Source organism: Lepus europaeus, chromosome 6 (assembly GCF_033115175.1).
Source record: "Lepus europaeus isolate LE1 chromosome 6, mLepTim1.pri, whole genome shotgun sequence".
Classification (NCBI taxonomy): domain Eukaryota; kingdom Metazoa; phylum Chordata; class Mammalia; order Lagomorpha; family Leporidae; genus Lepus; species Lepus europaeus.
The window spans coordinates 80,859,097-80,874,044 of record NC_084832.1 but is presented as its reverse complement, the minus strand read 5'-3'; the positions used below and the strand labels follow the sequence as shown (position 1 = coordinate 80,874,044).

The following is a 14,948-nucleotide window of genomic DNA, read 5'->3' as shown; positions in this document are numbered from 1 at the left end:
TCTCACCCTCCGTCACAAAAATGTACAAGATCCAGCCTACTGTGACCCTAGACCCTTCTCTCTCTGAGGCCGCCATCTGCCAGCCCCTCCCACTGCTGGCCTGATCCCTGTACTAACCTTGAGGGTTCTGTGTCTAGGCGGCTTCCCTGAATAAACCCGAACCCCTTAAGAAATCAAGAGCCTTCCTTCACCTCTCAGGCCCAGCTCACAAACCCAGGAGAGGGCTCTGGAGGAGGCCTACCACCAAAGCACCAGAGCAGAGGACATGCAAGTGGATCAGGGGTTTCAGAACCACAGGAGCGACTGGAAAGTGAAGAACAGAGAAGGCTAGTAAGGAGATCTTGTAGGCACCACCAAGGGGCTGTGAAGGCCAGACATCTCACCACCACAATTCAAGGCAGTATAACTTTTTCCCTGCTAAAAAAAACAATCTATAGCATTCTGGCATGTTTTTTTCAAAACAACAAACTTCTTTTTAAAATAAAAAATGGGGCCAGTGCCGTGGCTCAGCAGGCTAATCCTCCGCCTTGCGGCGCCGGCACACTGGGTTCTAGACCCGGTCCAGGCACCGGATTCTGTCCCGGTTGCCCCTCTTCCAGGCCAGCTCTCTGCTATGGCCCGGGAAGGCAGTGGAGGATGACCCAAGTCCTTGGGCCCTGCACCCCATGGAGAGACCAGGATAAGCTCCTGGCTCCTGCCTTCGGATCAGCGCGGTGCACTGGCCGCAGCACGCCGGTCGCAGCAGCCATTGGAGGGTGAACCAACGGCAAAGGAAGACCTTTCTCTCTGTGTCTCTCTCTCTCACTGTCCACTCTGCCTGCCAAAAATAAAATAAAAAAAAATGTGCAAAAGTCTTTGTTTTAAAAAATTTACATCTTTTTTTGGGTATTCTTTTAACATGGAACAGTGACTTCATATTTACAAAAATATTTCAACTGATTTGAATGCTCTGGAAAGAAGACGCAAAGGAAACCAAAAAATGTTCTTTAAACTTTTGTGAAATTGATTAAAAATACACTCCATTTTCTATAACTACAGCATACTTACTGAGCATGCCAGAATCCTACAGTGCTAGAAATCATCCACTGTGGTTTTAAAAACATCAACCTGGATACACAGCAGACTCATAGAATGGCAGATGTCCTAAACAGCACTCTGACCTCAGAATCAGCCCTTAAGGCATTCGGATCTGGTTGAAGAGCCCATGGGAGTATTTTAGGCATGGAAAGACAAGACACTCTGGAAAAAAAAAAAAAGAAGAAGAAGAAGAAGACCTAATGAAAGCTCTCTGTGAGTGAGATCCCAGTGGAAAGAACGGGGCCATCAAAGAAGGAGGTACCTTTCTCTGAAGGGAGGAGAGAACTTCCACTTTGACTATGTGTCTAAATAATATCGAAGTCGGCGAACTCAAAAGGCTTCCATAGCCTTAGCAACTCATGACTAGAGCCTAGGGAGATTTCTGATGCCATAAACAAGAGTGTCAAATTGTTAAGTCAACAACAGGAGTCACTGTGTACGTACTCCTCATGTGAGATCTGTCCTTAGTGTGTTGTCCAATGTGAAGTGATGCTATAACTAGTGCTGAAACAGTATTTTACACTTTGTGTTTTTGTGTGGGTGCAAACTGATGAAATCTTTACTTAATACATACTAGATCGATCTCCTGTATATAAAGATAATTGAAAATGAATCTTGATGTGAATGGAATGGGAGAGGGAGTGGGAGATGGGAGGGGTGCGAGTGGGAGGGAAGTTATGGGGGGAAGAAAGCCATTGTAATCCATAAACTGTACTTTGGAAATTTATATTTACTAAATAAAAGTTAAAAAAAAAAATCAACCTGGATCACACAAACATTAAAACATGCATGGAATGACCTCAAGAAAAATCCCTTTGAACTGTGTCACACTTCAGCTTCTAAATGCTGGCTTTCTTCTGCATGTATAATAGAAAAGATGCACCTCATACTTACTTTGATAAATTAAACACTCATTTAACAAATATTTAGTAAGCACCTACTATGTGCTAGTAACGGGATTATGTGCTGGGAATACAATGGCGAGCAAAAACAAATGGGTTCCCTCTGTCATGGAACTGACAGTCTAGTGGGAGAGACAACTTCACTATGAAATAAATATATGATTATAAAGTATGCTAGTCCGGAGAGAACTACAACATTAACACAAAACACACATATATAACAAAATCACTTCTTAAAAAGGTTATGTTTTCTTCATAACTCAGAAATAGCTATAGCTTTCACTACACAAAATGCCTTTTGTGCTTTTTTTAAGAAAAAGAAAAGATTGAAATGAATATGAGAAATAACTTACTCAAATCTATTTCATAGATACTATTGCAAACAACTAATACTTCCTCATTTGAGCAATCTTCTTTTAAATCTCTCCATGGCACCTGAAACACTGCTATGTACTCCCAGTCTCTCAAGAACAAGGATTCCCTGTCTCATTCACTGCTATGTCCCTGGAACTTACACAAGAGCCTGCGATAATTAGATGCGACCAACATGTTTTGAATGAGTTAATGACTGAATGAACAAAAGAGGCTGAAACAGCTAAGATGACACGTGAACTGCAGATTTGGCATCTCAAACAATATGAACAAACAACAACAATCAAACAGCAATCTGAACCATGTGTACTGCTACGATTCAGTGAGCTGGGGTGCACAGCTACAAATGCCAGCTGACGTGGCCCTCAAGCTCATCTTAAATAATCCAAAACCCACAAACAAGACTAGTGTCTGCTAATACTAACTGATAGAATAAAAAAGGGAGAGAATGATCCAACATGGAAAGCAGGATACACAGCAGACTCATAGAATGGCAGATGTCATAAACAGCACTCTGGCCTCAGAATCAGCCCTTAAGGCATTCGGATCCAGCTGAAAAGCCAATGAGAGTATTTCAGGCATGGAAAGCCAAGACACTCTGACAAAAAAAAAAAAAAAAAAAAAAAAAAAAAAACACCTAAATGAAAGCTCTCTGTGAGTGAGATCCCAGTGGAAAGAACAGGTCATCAAAGAAGGAGGTACCTTTTCTCTGAAGGGAGGAAAGAACTTCCACTTTGACTATGACCTTGTCTGAATATGATCAGAGTTAGTGAACTCAAAAGGCTTCCATAGCCGTGGCAACTCATGACAAGAGCCTAGGGTGATTACTGATGCCATAAACAAGAGTGTCAAATTGTTAAGTCAACAACAGGAGTCACTGTGCACTTACTCCTCATGTAGGAATTCTGTCCTTAATGTGCTGTACATTGTGATTTAATGCTATAACTAGTACTCAAACAGTATTTTTCACTTTGTGTTTCTGTGTGGGTGCAAACTGATGAAATCTTTACTTAATATATACTAAACTGATCTTCTGTATATAAAGAGAATTGAAAATGAATCTTGATGTGAATGGAAGGGGAGAGGGAGCGGGAAAGGGGAGGGTTGCGGGTGGGAGGGAAGTTATTGGGGGGGGGGGGGCGATTGTAATCCATAAGCTGTACTTTGGAAATTTGTATCCACTAAATAAAAGTTTAAAAAAATGGTGAAATAAAGACCTTAAGACCTTCCATAACAAAAACAAAAACAAAAAAAATCCAAAACCACCCAGCTAAGAGTCCACACCAACTGACACAGACCATCAACCTGTGGTTTATTTCTTCCAAAATAACAACAAAGAGCCTCTAGTGAAAACAGGTGACTTCATTTCTTACCTGAAATACCTCGCCTCTGCTCTCATGCTGTATGCCCGCCCACCCCTGCCCATCTGCCCAGGGATCTTCTCCTAATGCAAATCAGAACATCACCCACCTGCTCAGAACCCTTCCACAGCTTCCCATGCCTTTCAAAATACCCTTGCCTTTTTTTCTGACTTCATCTTCATCTTACTTCAAGTACTCAGGGCAACCACATTTCCTTTTCTGCTTGTACCATTTCTGCCCCAGATCTTCAAATGGCTTATGTCTTGCTTCAAGTCTCTGACCTAACCTCATCAGAGACCTGCCCCACTAGCCACTCTCCTTCTCTACCCTCTCCCTGCTTCCTTCTCTTTCTAGCATGACATACTACACTGTATCACTGTTGACTGACTGTCTTACCCACAAGACTTGCAGACCCCTGAAGGTTCATTTCCATGTCCCCAGTGCCTAGATAGCACTAGCACACATTAGGAAACCAATATAATCATCGACTCACACCAACAGTTTTGACTCCATCTGTGCAGCTAGTGCCATCACACTGTAGGAGGAGCACTGTCCGAGAGCCCTTCCATGTTATCATCAGTTAGCTAACAAGAATTATATCTTAAAAGCAAAATTTCATTAGTGAATAGAAATTAAAATTGGTTCTTCCTAAGAGATGAGAGAAAAATTAGTAATGTAAATTAAGAGTGCCTAACGGGGCCAAGGCTGTAGCGCAGTGGGTTAAAGCCCTGGCCTGAAGCACCGACATCCCATATGGGTCAACAGTTCCAGTAACGGGCTGCTCCTGGATTCAGCTCCGGCCGTTGCGGCCACCTGGGGAGTGAACCAGTGGATGGAAGACACCTCCTTTTCTCTCTCTTTCTCTTTCTCTTTCTCTCTCTCTCTCTCTCTCTCTCTTTCTCTCTCTCTCTCTCTTTCTCTGTCTCTCTTTCTCTATGTAACGCTTACTTTCAAGTAAAATAAAATAAATCTTAAAAAAAAAAAAAAACAGTGGCTAAAAAGAATATACATGGCTACCACCTTTTGAAAACAAAACTTGCAGTTCTTAACATGGCAAAGAAGAAACTGATTTAGAAAGAACTGTCCAACACTGAAAGTTACTGGAACTACTGAAATGGGTAACATTTTTCAGAAACTTAAAATCTCATAATGAAAGATATGCAATGGGTAATACACTAGATCGTCTTTGCTTTCTATGCTCTTCTCTACATAATTCTCAAGGGAAAAAAATTGAAACCAATAATTTATATCAAAACCTATGTTACAAATAACAGCAAATCAAATGATAAAAGTAATTTTTGTTTAAATATTATTTCCAGGGCCAGCGCTGTGGTTTGGTGGGTAAAGCCACCACTTACATCACCAGCATCCCATATGGGCACTGGTTCAAGTCCCTGCTGCTCCACTTCCAATCCAGCTCTCTGGTATGGCCTCGGAAAGTAGTGGAGGATGAAGGCGGCCCAAGTCCTTGGGCCCCTGCATTGCATGGAAGACCCGTTGGAGGCTCCTAGCTTCGGATGGGCCCAACTCCAGTCAATTGTGGACATTAGGGGAAGGAACCAGCGAATAGAAAATATCTCTCTCTCTCTTTCTCTCTGCCTCTGCCTCTCTATAGCCCTGCCTTTCAAAAAAATAAATAAATCTTAAAAAATATATATATATATATATTATTTCCAAGATTTAGAAAAATGAAACAAAACCTTTAAGAAGAGAAGCTTGGATTTTAACATTCATTCTGGCATCAGTCTCATTCAAGGAAGTATTTATCAGAAGTCTACTGTTACCATATTACTCTGCATAAAAACAAAAGAAATTTCAAAAAATACTGAACTATTCAGAAATGATAAACACTGTATAAATATCCCTGGTTTTACAAGGAAACGTTTAAAGACACAGGCTTCCTGCAGGCTTCCAACACAGATCTTGAACTCTGTGTTCCACATGAGCCAACCTAAAGAAAATCTTTATATATTTAAAGAGTCCATGCAGATTCAACAGTAACCAAGAAAAATGTACTACTGAAAAGAAAGGAAAATAAAATATACACTGAACAAGTTGTGTATTTCTGGTGTTCGTTCTTTCTAAAATAGTAACAAAGTGCCCAGGAAAGGATGGCATGTTCTATTAACACTCACACAGTTGTCTGCCAAAACTAAACCCTGAAAGATTCATACAGATGCGAACAAAAAAACTGAAAAGGCCGGAGCTGCGGATCACTTGGCTAATCCTCCGCCTGCGGCGCCGGTAACCCGGGTTTTAGTCCCGGTTGGGGCAGCGAATTCTATCTCGGTTGCTCCTCTTCCAGTCCAGCTCTCTGCTGTGGCCCAGGGAGGCAGTGGACGATGGCTCAAGTGCTTGGGCCCTGCACCAGCATGGAGACCAGGAGGAGGCATCTGGCTCCTGGCTTCAGATCGGCGCAGCGCGCCAGCCGTAGCGGCCATTTAGGGAGGTGAACCAACGGAAAAAGGAAGACTTTTCTGTCTCTCTCTCTCACTGTCTAACTGCCTGTCAAAAAAAAAAAAGAAGAAGAAGAAGACTAAAAAGGCTCGATCACATAATCCACATTCTAACAGACTATGTTTGGCTTGCTTTTTTGTTCTTTAATTTTTATTTAGTACCAATGTATTTATAAGGCAGAGAGACAGAGACAGATTTTTTTATCTGCCAGTTCACTCTCCAAATGCCCACAACAGCCAGGACTGGGGTAGACTGAAGCCTGGAGCCCAGAACTCCATCCAGTCTCCCAACTGGATGGCAGGAGCCCAAGTACCTAAGCCATCATCTGCTGCCTCCCAGAATGTACATAAGCAGGAAACTGGATTGGAAGCAGAGGAGCCAGGACTCAAACCAGGTACTCTAATACGGGATGTGGGTGTCCCAAGCAGTGACTTAACCACTGTACCAAATACACACCCTATGTCTTTCTTAAAAACTTGCGGCGCCGGCACACCGGGTTCTAGTCCCGGTCGGGGCACCGATCCTGTCCCGGTTGCCCCTCTTCCAGGCCAGCTCTCTGCTGTGGCCAGGGAGTGCAGTGGAGGATGGCCCAAGTGTTTGGGCTCTGCACCCCATGGGAGACCAGGATAAGCACCTGGCTCCTGCCATCGGATCAGCGTGGTGCGCCGGCCGCAGCGCGCTACCGCGGCGGCCATTAGAGGGTGAACCAACGGCAAAGGAAGACCTTTCTCTCTGTCTCTCTCTCTCTCTCACTGTCCACTCTGCCTGTCAAAAATAAAAAAAAAAAAATAAAAAATAAAAAAAATAAAAAATAATAAAATAAAAAAAAAAAACAGAAGGAGCCAGTGCTGTGACACAGTGGGTTAAAGCCCTGGCCCGAAGTGCTGGCATCCCATACGAACACTGGTTCGAGTCCCGGCTGCTCCACTTCCAATCCACCTCTCTGCTAATGTGCCTGGGAAAGCAGCAGAGGATGGCCAAGTGCTTGGGCCCCTGTACCCATCTGGGAGACCCGGAAGAAGCTCCTGGCTCCTGGCTCTGGATCAGCATAGCTCTGGCCGTTGCGACCATCTGGGGATTGAACCATCGGATGGAAGATCCCTCTCTGTTTCTATCTCTCTCTGTAACTCTTTCAAATGAATAAAATAATTCTTTAAAAAAAAAAAAAAAGTGCATCATCATGTAAAAAAAGTCTCAACAGAAAAGCCAAACAGCAAACTGATGAAGTTTTTACTTAATATATACTAAATTGATCTTCTGTATACAAAGAGAATTGAAAATGAATCTTGATGTGAATGGAATGGGAGAGGGAGTGGGAGATGGGAGGGTTGCAGGTGGGAGGGAAGTTATGGGGGCGAAAAAGCCATTGTAATCCATAAACTGTACTTCGGAAATTTATATTTACTAAATAAAAGTTTAAAAAAAAAAAAGTGCATCATCATGTAAAAAAGTCTCAACAGAAAAGCCAATCAGGGAAAGAAAAAAGAGGGACAGAAATGATGATTTCTTATTCCCTACACAGAGGTTTCATCTTTGTATAAACACTTGATACATTAATCACACCTCATATTAACCACTGTGCGTCTATCTACTCCACCAAACTAGACCTCCTTAAAGAAAGGGAGGTCACCTTTGTTTTCCCATGGCCCACATGTCATCAGGCATAAAGGTGGTGCTCAAGAATCACGTCAGTTACGGTACGCCACAGTCAACCCTGCCACGATGGCAGCAACACGCTGGACAGTGGAAGAATTACCATTTTCTTTCCGTAATCTTGTTATGAACTTCTTGGGAGGGATAACGCCGACCTTTTTCTTCTGAGTCGCAATGCTGTGGAAGAGGTCCGCTAAGCAGGTGAGAAGGCTCTCCTTCTTCCTGGGCTGACTCTTGTACGCTAGAACTTTCTCCCGGAACGGACGACAGAAATAAAGTGCTTGAAGAACTGAATTGCAGTAGCAGGTATTCCCAAACTAGAACAGAACAAAAACAGTCTGTTAAACTTGGAGTACCATATTTTCAAAAGAATTTCCCTGAGTGTAGTAGGGAGAACAGAAAGAGCAATCAGGAAATCGGAGCTCCACATAAATTGGAAAAGGTATCATAAAGTTCTGAAACAATTATTTTGCCCATTAGCCATTTTAACATTAAATTGATGCACTAGACATCAGTTTCAAGTTACAACTGAAGAACATATGCAATAAATTTGGTCTTTATGGAAAATGGTTTAAAAACTCTACAGTTACAAATAGAGAGAATATTAAAGGTAATCTCTTTTCACGTTTCCATTGTTACTGCGATGTTGCTTGTACGCTAAGCATTTGAAAATATAAACCAAAAAATGGGTTTCTATCGGGTTCTTAGGTGCATCCAAAAAACAGAACAAAAAACATCAAGCAGGTAACATTGAAAAAAGAAAGATCCCCTGTAATGTTAGATTAAAGGTCCTGGAATGTGACAGATCACCAACCACTGAAATGCTCAAAGGCCACATGTCATTATTCCTTCTTTTTTTTTTTTTTTTTTAACTTTTATTTAGTAAATATAATTTTCCAAAGTACAGTTTATGGACTACAATGGCTTTTTTCCCCCCCATAACTTCCCTCCCACCCACACCTCTCCCATTTCCCACTCCCTCTCCCATTCCATTCACATCAAGATTCATTTTCAATTATCTTTATATACAGGAGATCAATCTAGTATGTATTAAGTAAAGATTTCATCAGTTTGCACCCACACAGAAACACAAAGTATAAAAATACTGTTTCAGTACTAGTTAAAGCGTTAATTCACATTGGACAACACATTAAGGACAGAGATCCCACATGAGGAGTACGTACACAGTGACTCCTGTTGTTGACTTAACAATTTGACACTCTTGTTTATGGCATCAGAAATCTCCCTAGGCTCTAGTCATGAGTTTCCAAGGCTATGGAAGCCTTTTGAGTTCGCCAACTTCGATATTATTTAGACACATAGTCAAAGTGGAAGTTCTCTCCTCCCTTCAGAGAAAGGTACCTCCTTCTTTGATGGCCCCGTTCTTTCCACTGGGATCTCACTCACAGAGAGCTTTCATTTAGGGTTGTTTTTTTTTTTTTTTTTTTTTTTTTTTTTGTCAGAGTGTCTTGTCTTTCCATGCCTAAAATACTCCCATGGGCTCTTCAGCCAGATCTGAATGCCTTAAGGGCTGATTCTGAGGCCAGAGTGTTGTTTAGGACGTCTGCCATTCTATGAGTCTGCTGTGTATCCCACTTCCCATGTTGGATCATTCTCTCCCTTTTTTATTCTATCAGTTAGTATTCGCAGACACTAGTCTTGTTTGTGTGATCCCTTTGACTCTTAGACCTATCAGTGTGATCAATTGTGAATAGAAATTGATCACTTGGACTAGTGAGATGGCATTGGTACATGCAATCTTGATGGGATTGTATTGGAATCCCCTGGCACGTTTCTAACTCCACCATTTGGGGCAAGTCAGCTTGAGCATGTCCCAAATTGTACCTATATCTTGCAGGGTTTTTCCAATGCTCTCTAATAATTTGATGATTTCAGGTTGTAGATTTAAGTCTTTAATCCATGTTGAGTGGATTTTTGTGTAAGGTGTAAGGTAGGGGTCTTGCTTCATGCTTCTGCACGTGGAAATCCAGTTTTCCCAGCACCATTTATTGAATAGACTGTCCTTGCTCCAGGAATTGGTTTTAGATCCTTGATAAAATATAAGTTGGCTGTAGATGTTTGGATTGATTTCTGGTGTTTCTATTCTGTTCCATTGGTCTATCCATCTGTTTCTGTACCAGTACCATGCTGTTTTGAATACAGCTGCCCTGTAGTATGTCCTCAAATCAACAGATTCTAAAAAAATTAGGTTGAAGGTTGACATGGAAGTTTAAAACAAAGTGATCAGATCTAAACCCCCATGCACTTCGACTTATTGAGAATAGAGGAATGAGTTTTTCAGGTCTTATGACATACCCCATCTGCCATGAAGCATGAGCACCTTAAAAAACAAAACCAGTAACCTTCCTTCAAGTCTGTCAAGTTAACTACTAAATTATAAGGTATTCAGGCAATGAAAAAGTCAAACAAGACCACCAAAAAGGACTAAGCCAAGTCTGAAATGTGGGATAGTTTTTAGGACCAATGAATGGCCTGATCTCCTGTGAAAAAGGAAACAGGTTGGGAAGTGTTCCAGAGGCATAACAATCAGATTGCAAACATACTTCATGCAATCTACTTGAATCCTGATTTAACATCCCTTACTTGAAATGCTTGGAGCCAGAGGTTTTACAGACTTCAGGTTTTTTGTATCCTGGAATGTCTGCATATACACGGTAAAGTGTCTTGGGGATGGTACTCAAATCTAAACATAAAATTCACTGACATTTCATATGCACCTTTTACACATAGACCGAAAAAAAATTTTTATATAATGTTTTTAGTAATTCTGCATGAAGAATTTCATGGTGCGGAATTTTCCACATGTGGTATCATATTAGCACTCAAACAGTTTCATGTCGGGGTCAGCACTATGGCTTAGTAGGTTAATCCTCCGCCTGTGCCACTGGCATCCCATGTGGGCACTAGTTCAAGTCCCAGCTGCTCCTCTTCTGATCCAGCTCTCTCCTAATGGAAAAGCAGTGGAAGATGACTCAAGTCCTTGGGCCCCTGAACCCATATGGGAGACCCAGATGAAGCTCCTGGCTCCTGGCTTCAGACTGGCCCAGCTCCACAGTTGTGGCCATCTGGGGAGTGAACAGCAGATGGAAGACCTTTCTCTCTCTCTCTTTCTCTCTGTAACTCTGCCACTCGAATAAACAAATAAATATTTTTAAAAGTTTCAGGTTTCAAAGCATTTCAGATTTCAGATTTTTAAATTATGGCACTGTGATGCAGCGGGTTAAAGCCTTGGCCTGAAGCATCGGCATCCCACGTGGGCCCATTTCTATTCCCAGCTGCTCCTCTTCTAATCCAGCTCTCTGCTGTGGCCTGGGAAAGCAGTGGAAGATGGCCCAGGTGCTTGGGCCCCTGCACCCATGTGAGAGACCAAGAAGAAGCTCCTGGCTCCTGGCTTTGCATCAGCTCAGCTCCGGCCATTGTGGCCACCTGGAAAGTGAACCAGCAGATGGAAAACCTCTCTCTCTAGCTCTCTTTTTCTTTTTCTTTTTTTTTTTTTTTTTTTTTTTTTTTTTTTTTTTTGACAGGCAGAGTGGATAGAGAGAGAGAGAGAGAGAGAGAGACAGAGAGAAAGGTCTTCCTTTTTGCTGTTGGTTCACCCTCCAATGGCCGCATCTCACTGATCCGAAGCCAGGAGCCAGGTGCTTCTCCTGGTCTCCCATGTGGGTGCAGGGCCCAAGGACTTGAGCCATCCTCCACTGCCTTCCCGGGCCATAGCAGAGAGCTGGCCTGGAAGAGGGGCAACCGGGATAGAATCCAGCGCCCCAACTGGGACTAGAACCTGGTGTGCCGGCGCCACAAGGCGGAGGATTAGCCTGTTAAGCCACGGCGCCAGCCATGTAACTCTCTTTCAAACAAATAAATCTTTAAAAAAATTAAAATAAATCGTAGATGCTCAAGCTGTATAAAAAGTCATTTTGAGATAAACGACATTTAAATATAGGCTAGTAGAAGACAATATTGAATAATTCTTGTTAATTTTGTCAGGTGTGATAATAAAATGGTCATGTTTTTTAAAATGTCTCTGTTAGTTGAAGATGCAAAATTAAATACATGTGGCCAAATGGCATGAGGAGGGCATAGGGCTGCCCTCTCCAGGGGGATGAACTAAAAGGGAGGAGGGAGTAAAGTAGAAGAGAGTGAGGAAACTGATAAAGTAAGGGTAAATGTTGCATCTAGGTGGCTGGGTTCATGGGCATTCATTTAGGATGCCTCATCTCTGGTTTGTAGACAGTGAGCTAGGTGCTGAACCTGTGAAATAAACTGTCTCATAGCAAACACAGGATCTACCCAGTTCAATTCAGAGGGAAGACAGAACTGAGGTCCAGACAGAACTGAGGTCCAGACAATAATTCTAAGGGAAAAAAATTTAAAAGCCTTGCTACACTCAATCTCCTAAGCATCTGAATATGTCTGTCTTCCACAGACATTAAACAAGGGAGACCCTTCTGCCCCACTAAGACCAACTGCACTATTAGAATCTGGTAAGAAGTATCTACTTTTCAAGCAGAGCTAGGAGACATGAGCCAGCTGCAGATATGATTCTCAGGGGGCATTTGGGACTTCTCACATTCAGAAAGCAAGCCAAGCATTGGTTTCAGAAACAGCCAGCCCTGAAAGATTTCCAGAGGAAGGCCAAACAAGGCTATGATGATGTACTGACAGTAGTAATAATAACTACATGTACAGCAGGGTCTACATATTACTAGGATGTGACCGGTTGTCCAGGATAACTTCCTGTGAAAAATCTTAGTATCTTACCACAGCCCAATGAATCTGAGGACCAACAAATTCTGGTTCTGTCACAGTCTTCCTAACTGGGACACTTTCGTTAAAGAATACACTATATAGATTACAATCAAAAGACATCATCTCAAGATATACTAGAAATACGAAAACACAGAAGCAAAAGTGATTTGCTAAGAAACTAGAGGGAGTGTCTATTTTTGTAAACTATTGGATGTCGGACTCACACGTTCAATATGACACGCTCATCTTCTCAATTTGAAGCAACAGGTATCACTTCTAAAAATATTTATTTATTTATGTATCTATTTGAAAGTCAGAGTTACAGAGAGAGAGGGAGAGACAGAGAGAGAGGCTCTTCCATCCGCTGGTTCACTCTCCAGATGGCTGCAATGGCCAAGCTTTATATAGCAAGGTGCCAGGAGTTTCATCCAAGTCTCCTATATGGGCGGCAGACGCCAAAGCACTAGGACCATCCTCTGCTGCTTTTGCAGGCCAATAGCAGGGAGCTGGATCAGAAGTTGAGTAGCCAGTACATGAACCAGCACCAATACAGGATACCAGCATCACAGGGGGTAGCTTTACCCGCTACGCCACAGCACTGGCCCTAGCAATAGGTATCATTATACCAATTCTTTGAGACCTACTATTCAAGTCTTCATTTACTTAACTCCATGAAGAAAAATTAAAAATCTAAAACTACTACCACTTCTCCAGAATAAGCTTTCAACATTATTAATAACTTTTGAAACCTTCCTTTAATTGCCTTGATTTCAGTATTAACCTTCATTCAAGTTCCAAAAAGCTTTTATACAAAAGGTCATCTGGGGTGATTTACTCTGTACTCTTGTTTCTGAACACTTCGTTGCTTAAAAAAGGACATTGCTTTAGGATTAAAATCCATGTTATCTCAGCTGGATCTGAGGATCAATCATGTAACCATGTTTAAAATCAGGGAAACAATTTGGGAAGTTGACGCCTTCCTCCAGGTCTGATCACTGGCTTTTCAAGTGCTGAGTAAACACAAGGCCCCATCCATGTTTTCAAACTCTTCTCTCCAATACCTTTTGCTCCAGGTGTTAAAAAATGTCCCACCACCATATTTTTTTATCATACTCCCACCAATAAGATCATTTGAGATCATATCCCTAATATATACATAACTATTTATGAAGTGCAATTAGTAAATTATGTACATTAAAAATATCAAATAACAAAGATAAAATGACCATAATTTTTGGCATATGTATTACTCAAACTTTTGTTTTCATTAAAAATTATTAATACTTAAGAACAAAGAGAATGAGTACACTTTCTTATAAACTCTGGATTTTAGCATTTAAAACAGTGAGCTGATAGTCTGGGTTTGTATTCTGCTGTTTGGAAATATGGTTATAATGGCCATCTTCACAGAAGATACACAGGTCTAAGTGAGGAAGAGTCTCAAGACTGCATTTCCTTTCTAAATATTAAATTTTCAGTCCTATCTTTCAAATTTGTTTTAATTCATTTGGTGAGTGCCAGGTTTGCAAGCAGCACAGCACAATAATGCACAGAGGATCTGAAACCATCTCTCTTAACTGAGGTGTGATCAAATTCCCTGGTGTTCACGTGTTAGAAACTTAATCCTCAATGCAACAGTTAGGAGATGGGGCCATATGGGGGTGTTTCAGTCACAAGGACTCCGCCTTCATGAGTGTACCAATGTCATAGTCATGGGAGTGGATCTGTTGTAAAGCAAGTTCAGCCTCCCTTGTGCCTGCCTCACTCCTAGATGATGACACAGGAGGAAGGCTCTCCCCAGAGACAGCCTCTCAGTCTTGCAGCCTCCAAAATCATGAGCAGAATAAATTTCAGTTCATTCTAAAGTACCCATTCTGTGGTATTCTGTTATACCAGCATAAAAGAGACTGAGATGCTGACATTAGAAAATTACTAGCTCACTTTGTTCATCAGTTCCTCACCATAAGATGGGGTAAAGGTGTTAACTGTCAACCCTTGGCTATCAGAGAACTTGGAAGTGTCAAAGAACATGTCACACATGGATAGTGTATGGGCACCAGTATCATCCACATACCAAGAATCATAAAACCTAACCTACCATTTGCATAACAATAAATGTCAATATTTCTAATACTTTCTTCTCATACCAAATTGATGACACTTTTTGCCTCATTTGGAGACTATTGGTTGTAACCATCATAGCAACAACAGTATTACCTATAAAAATGTTGAAAACGAGCCTCTTTTGTAGAAGCACATCTTCCACTGTCCCCCAGGCTGGATCTGCGTGATGGTGCTTGTCCTAGGAACATCCTCTCCTAAGGGAATCCCTTGCTGTCCTCTTTGCCACCAGCTCTGA

The 14,948-nt window shown here is 41.7% G+C and overlaps 1 protein-coding gene across 2 annotated transcripts in view; it reads right to left on the bottom strand.

Moving 5' to 3' along the window:
- The window catches only part of USP12 (ubiquitin specific peptidase 12), a 106,011-nt gene that overhangs the window by 30,063 nt on the left and 61,000 nt on the right, over positions 1-14,948 (bottom strand). Inside the window, exon 3 of one of the 2 annotated variants that reach the window (XM_062194444.1) lies at positions 7,926-8,139. In XM_062194444.1, the coding sequence (XP_062050428.1) occupies positions 7,926-8,139 (214 nt within the window). Of the gene's footprint in view, positions 1-5,412; positions 5,501-7,925; positions 8,140-14,948 lie in introns of those variants that run through there. The other variant, XM_062194445.1, reaches the window with a different exon arrangement.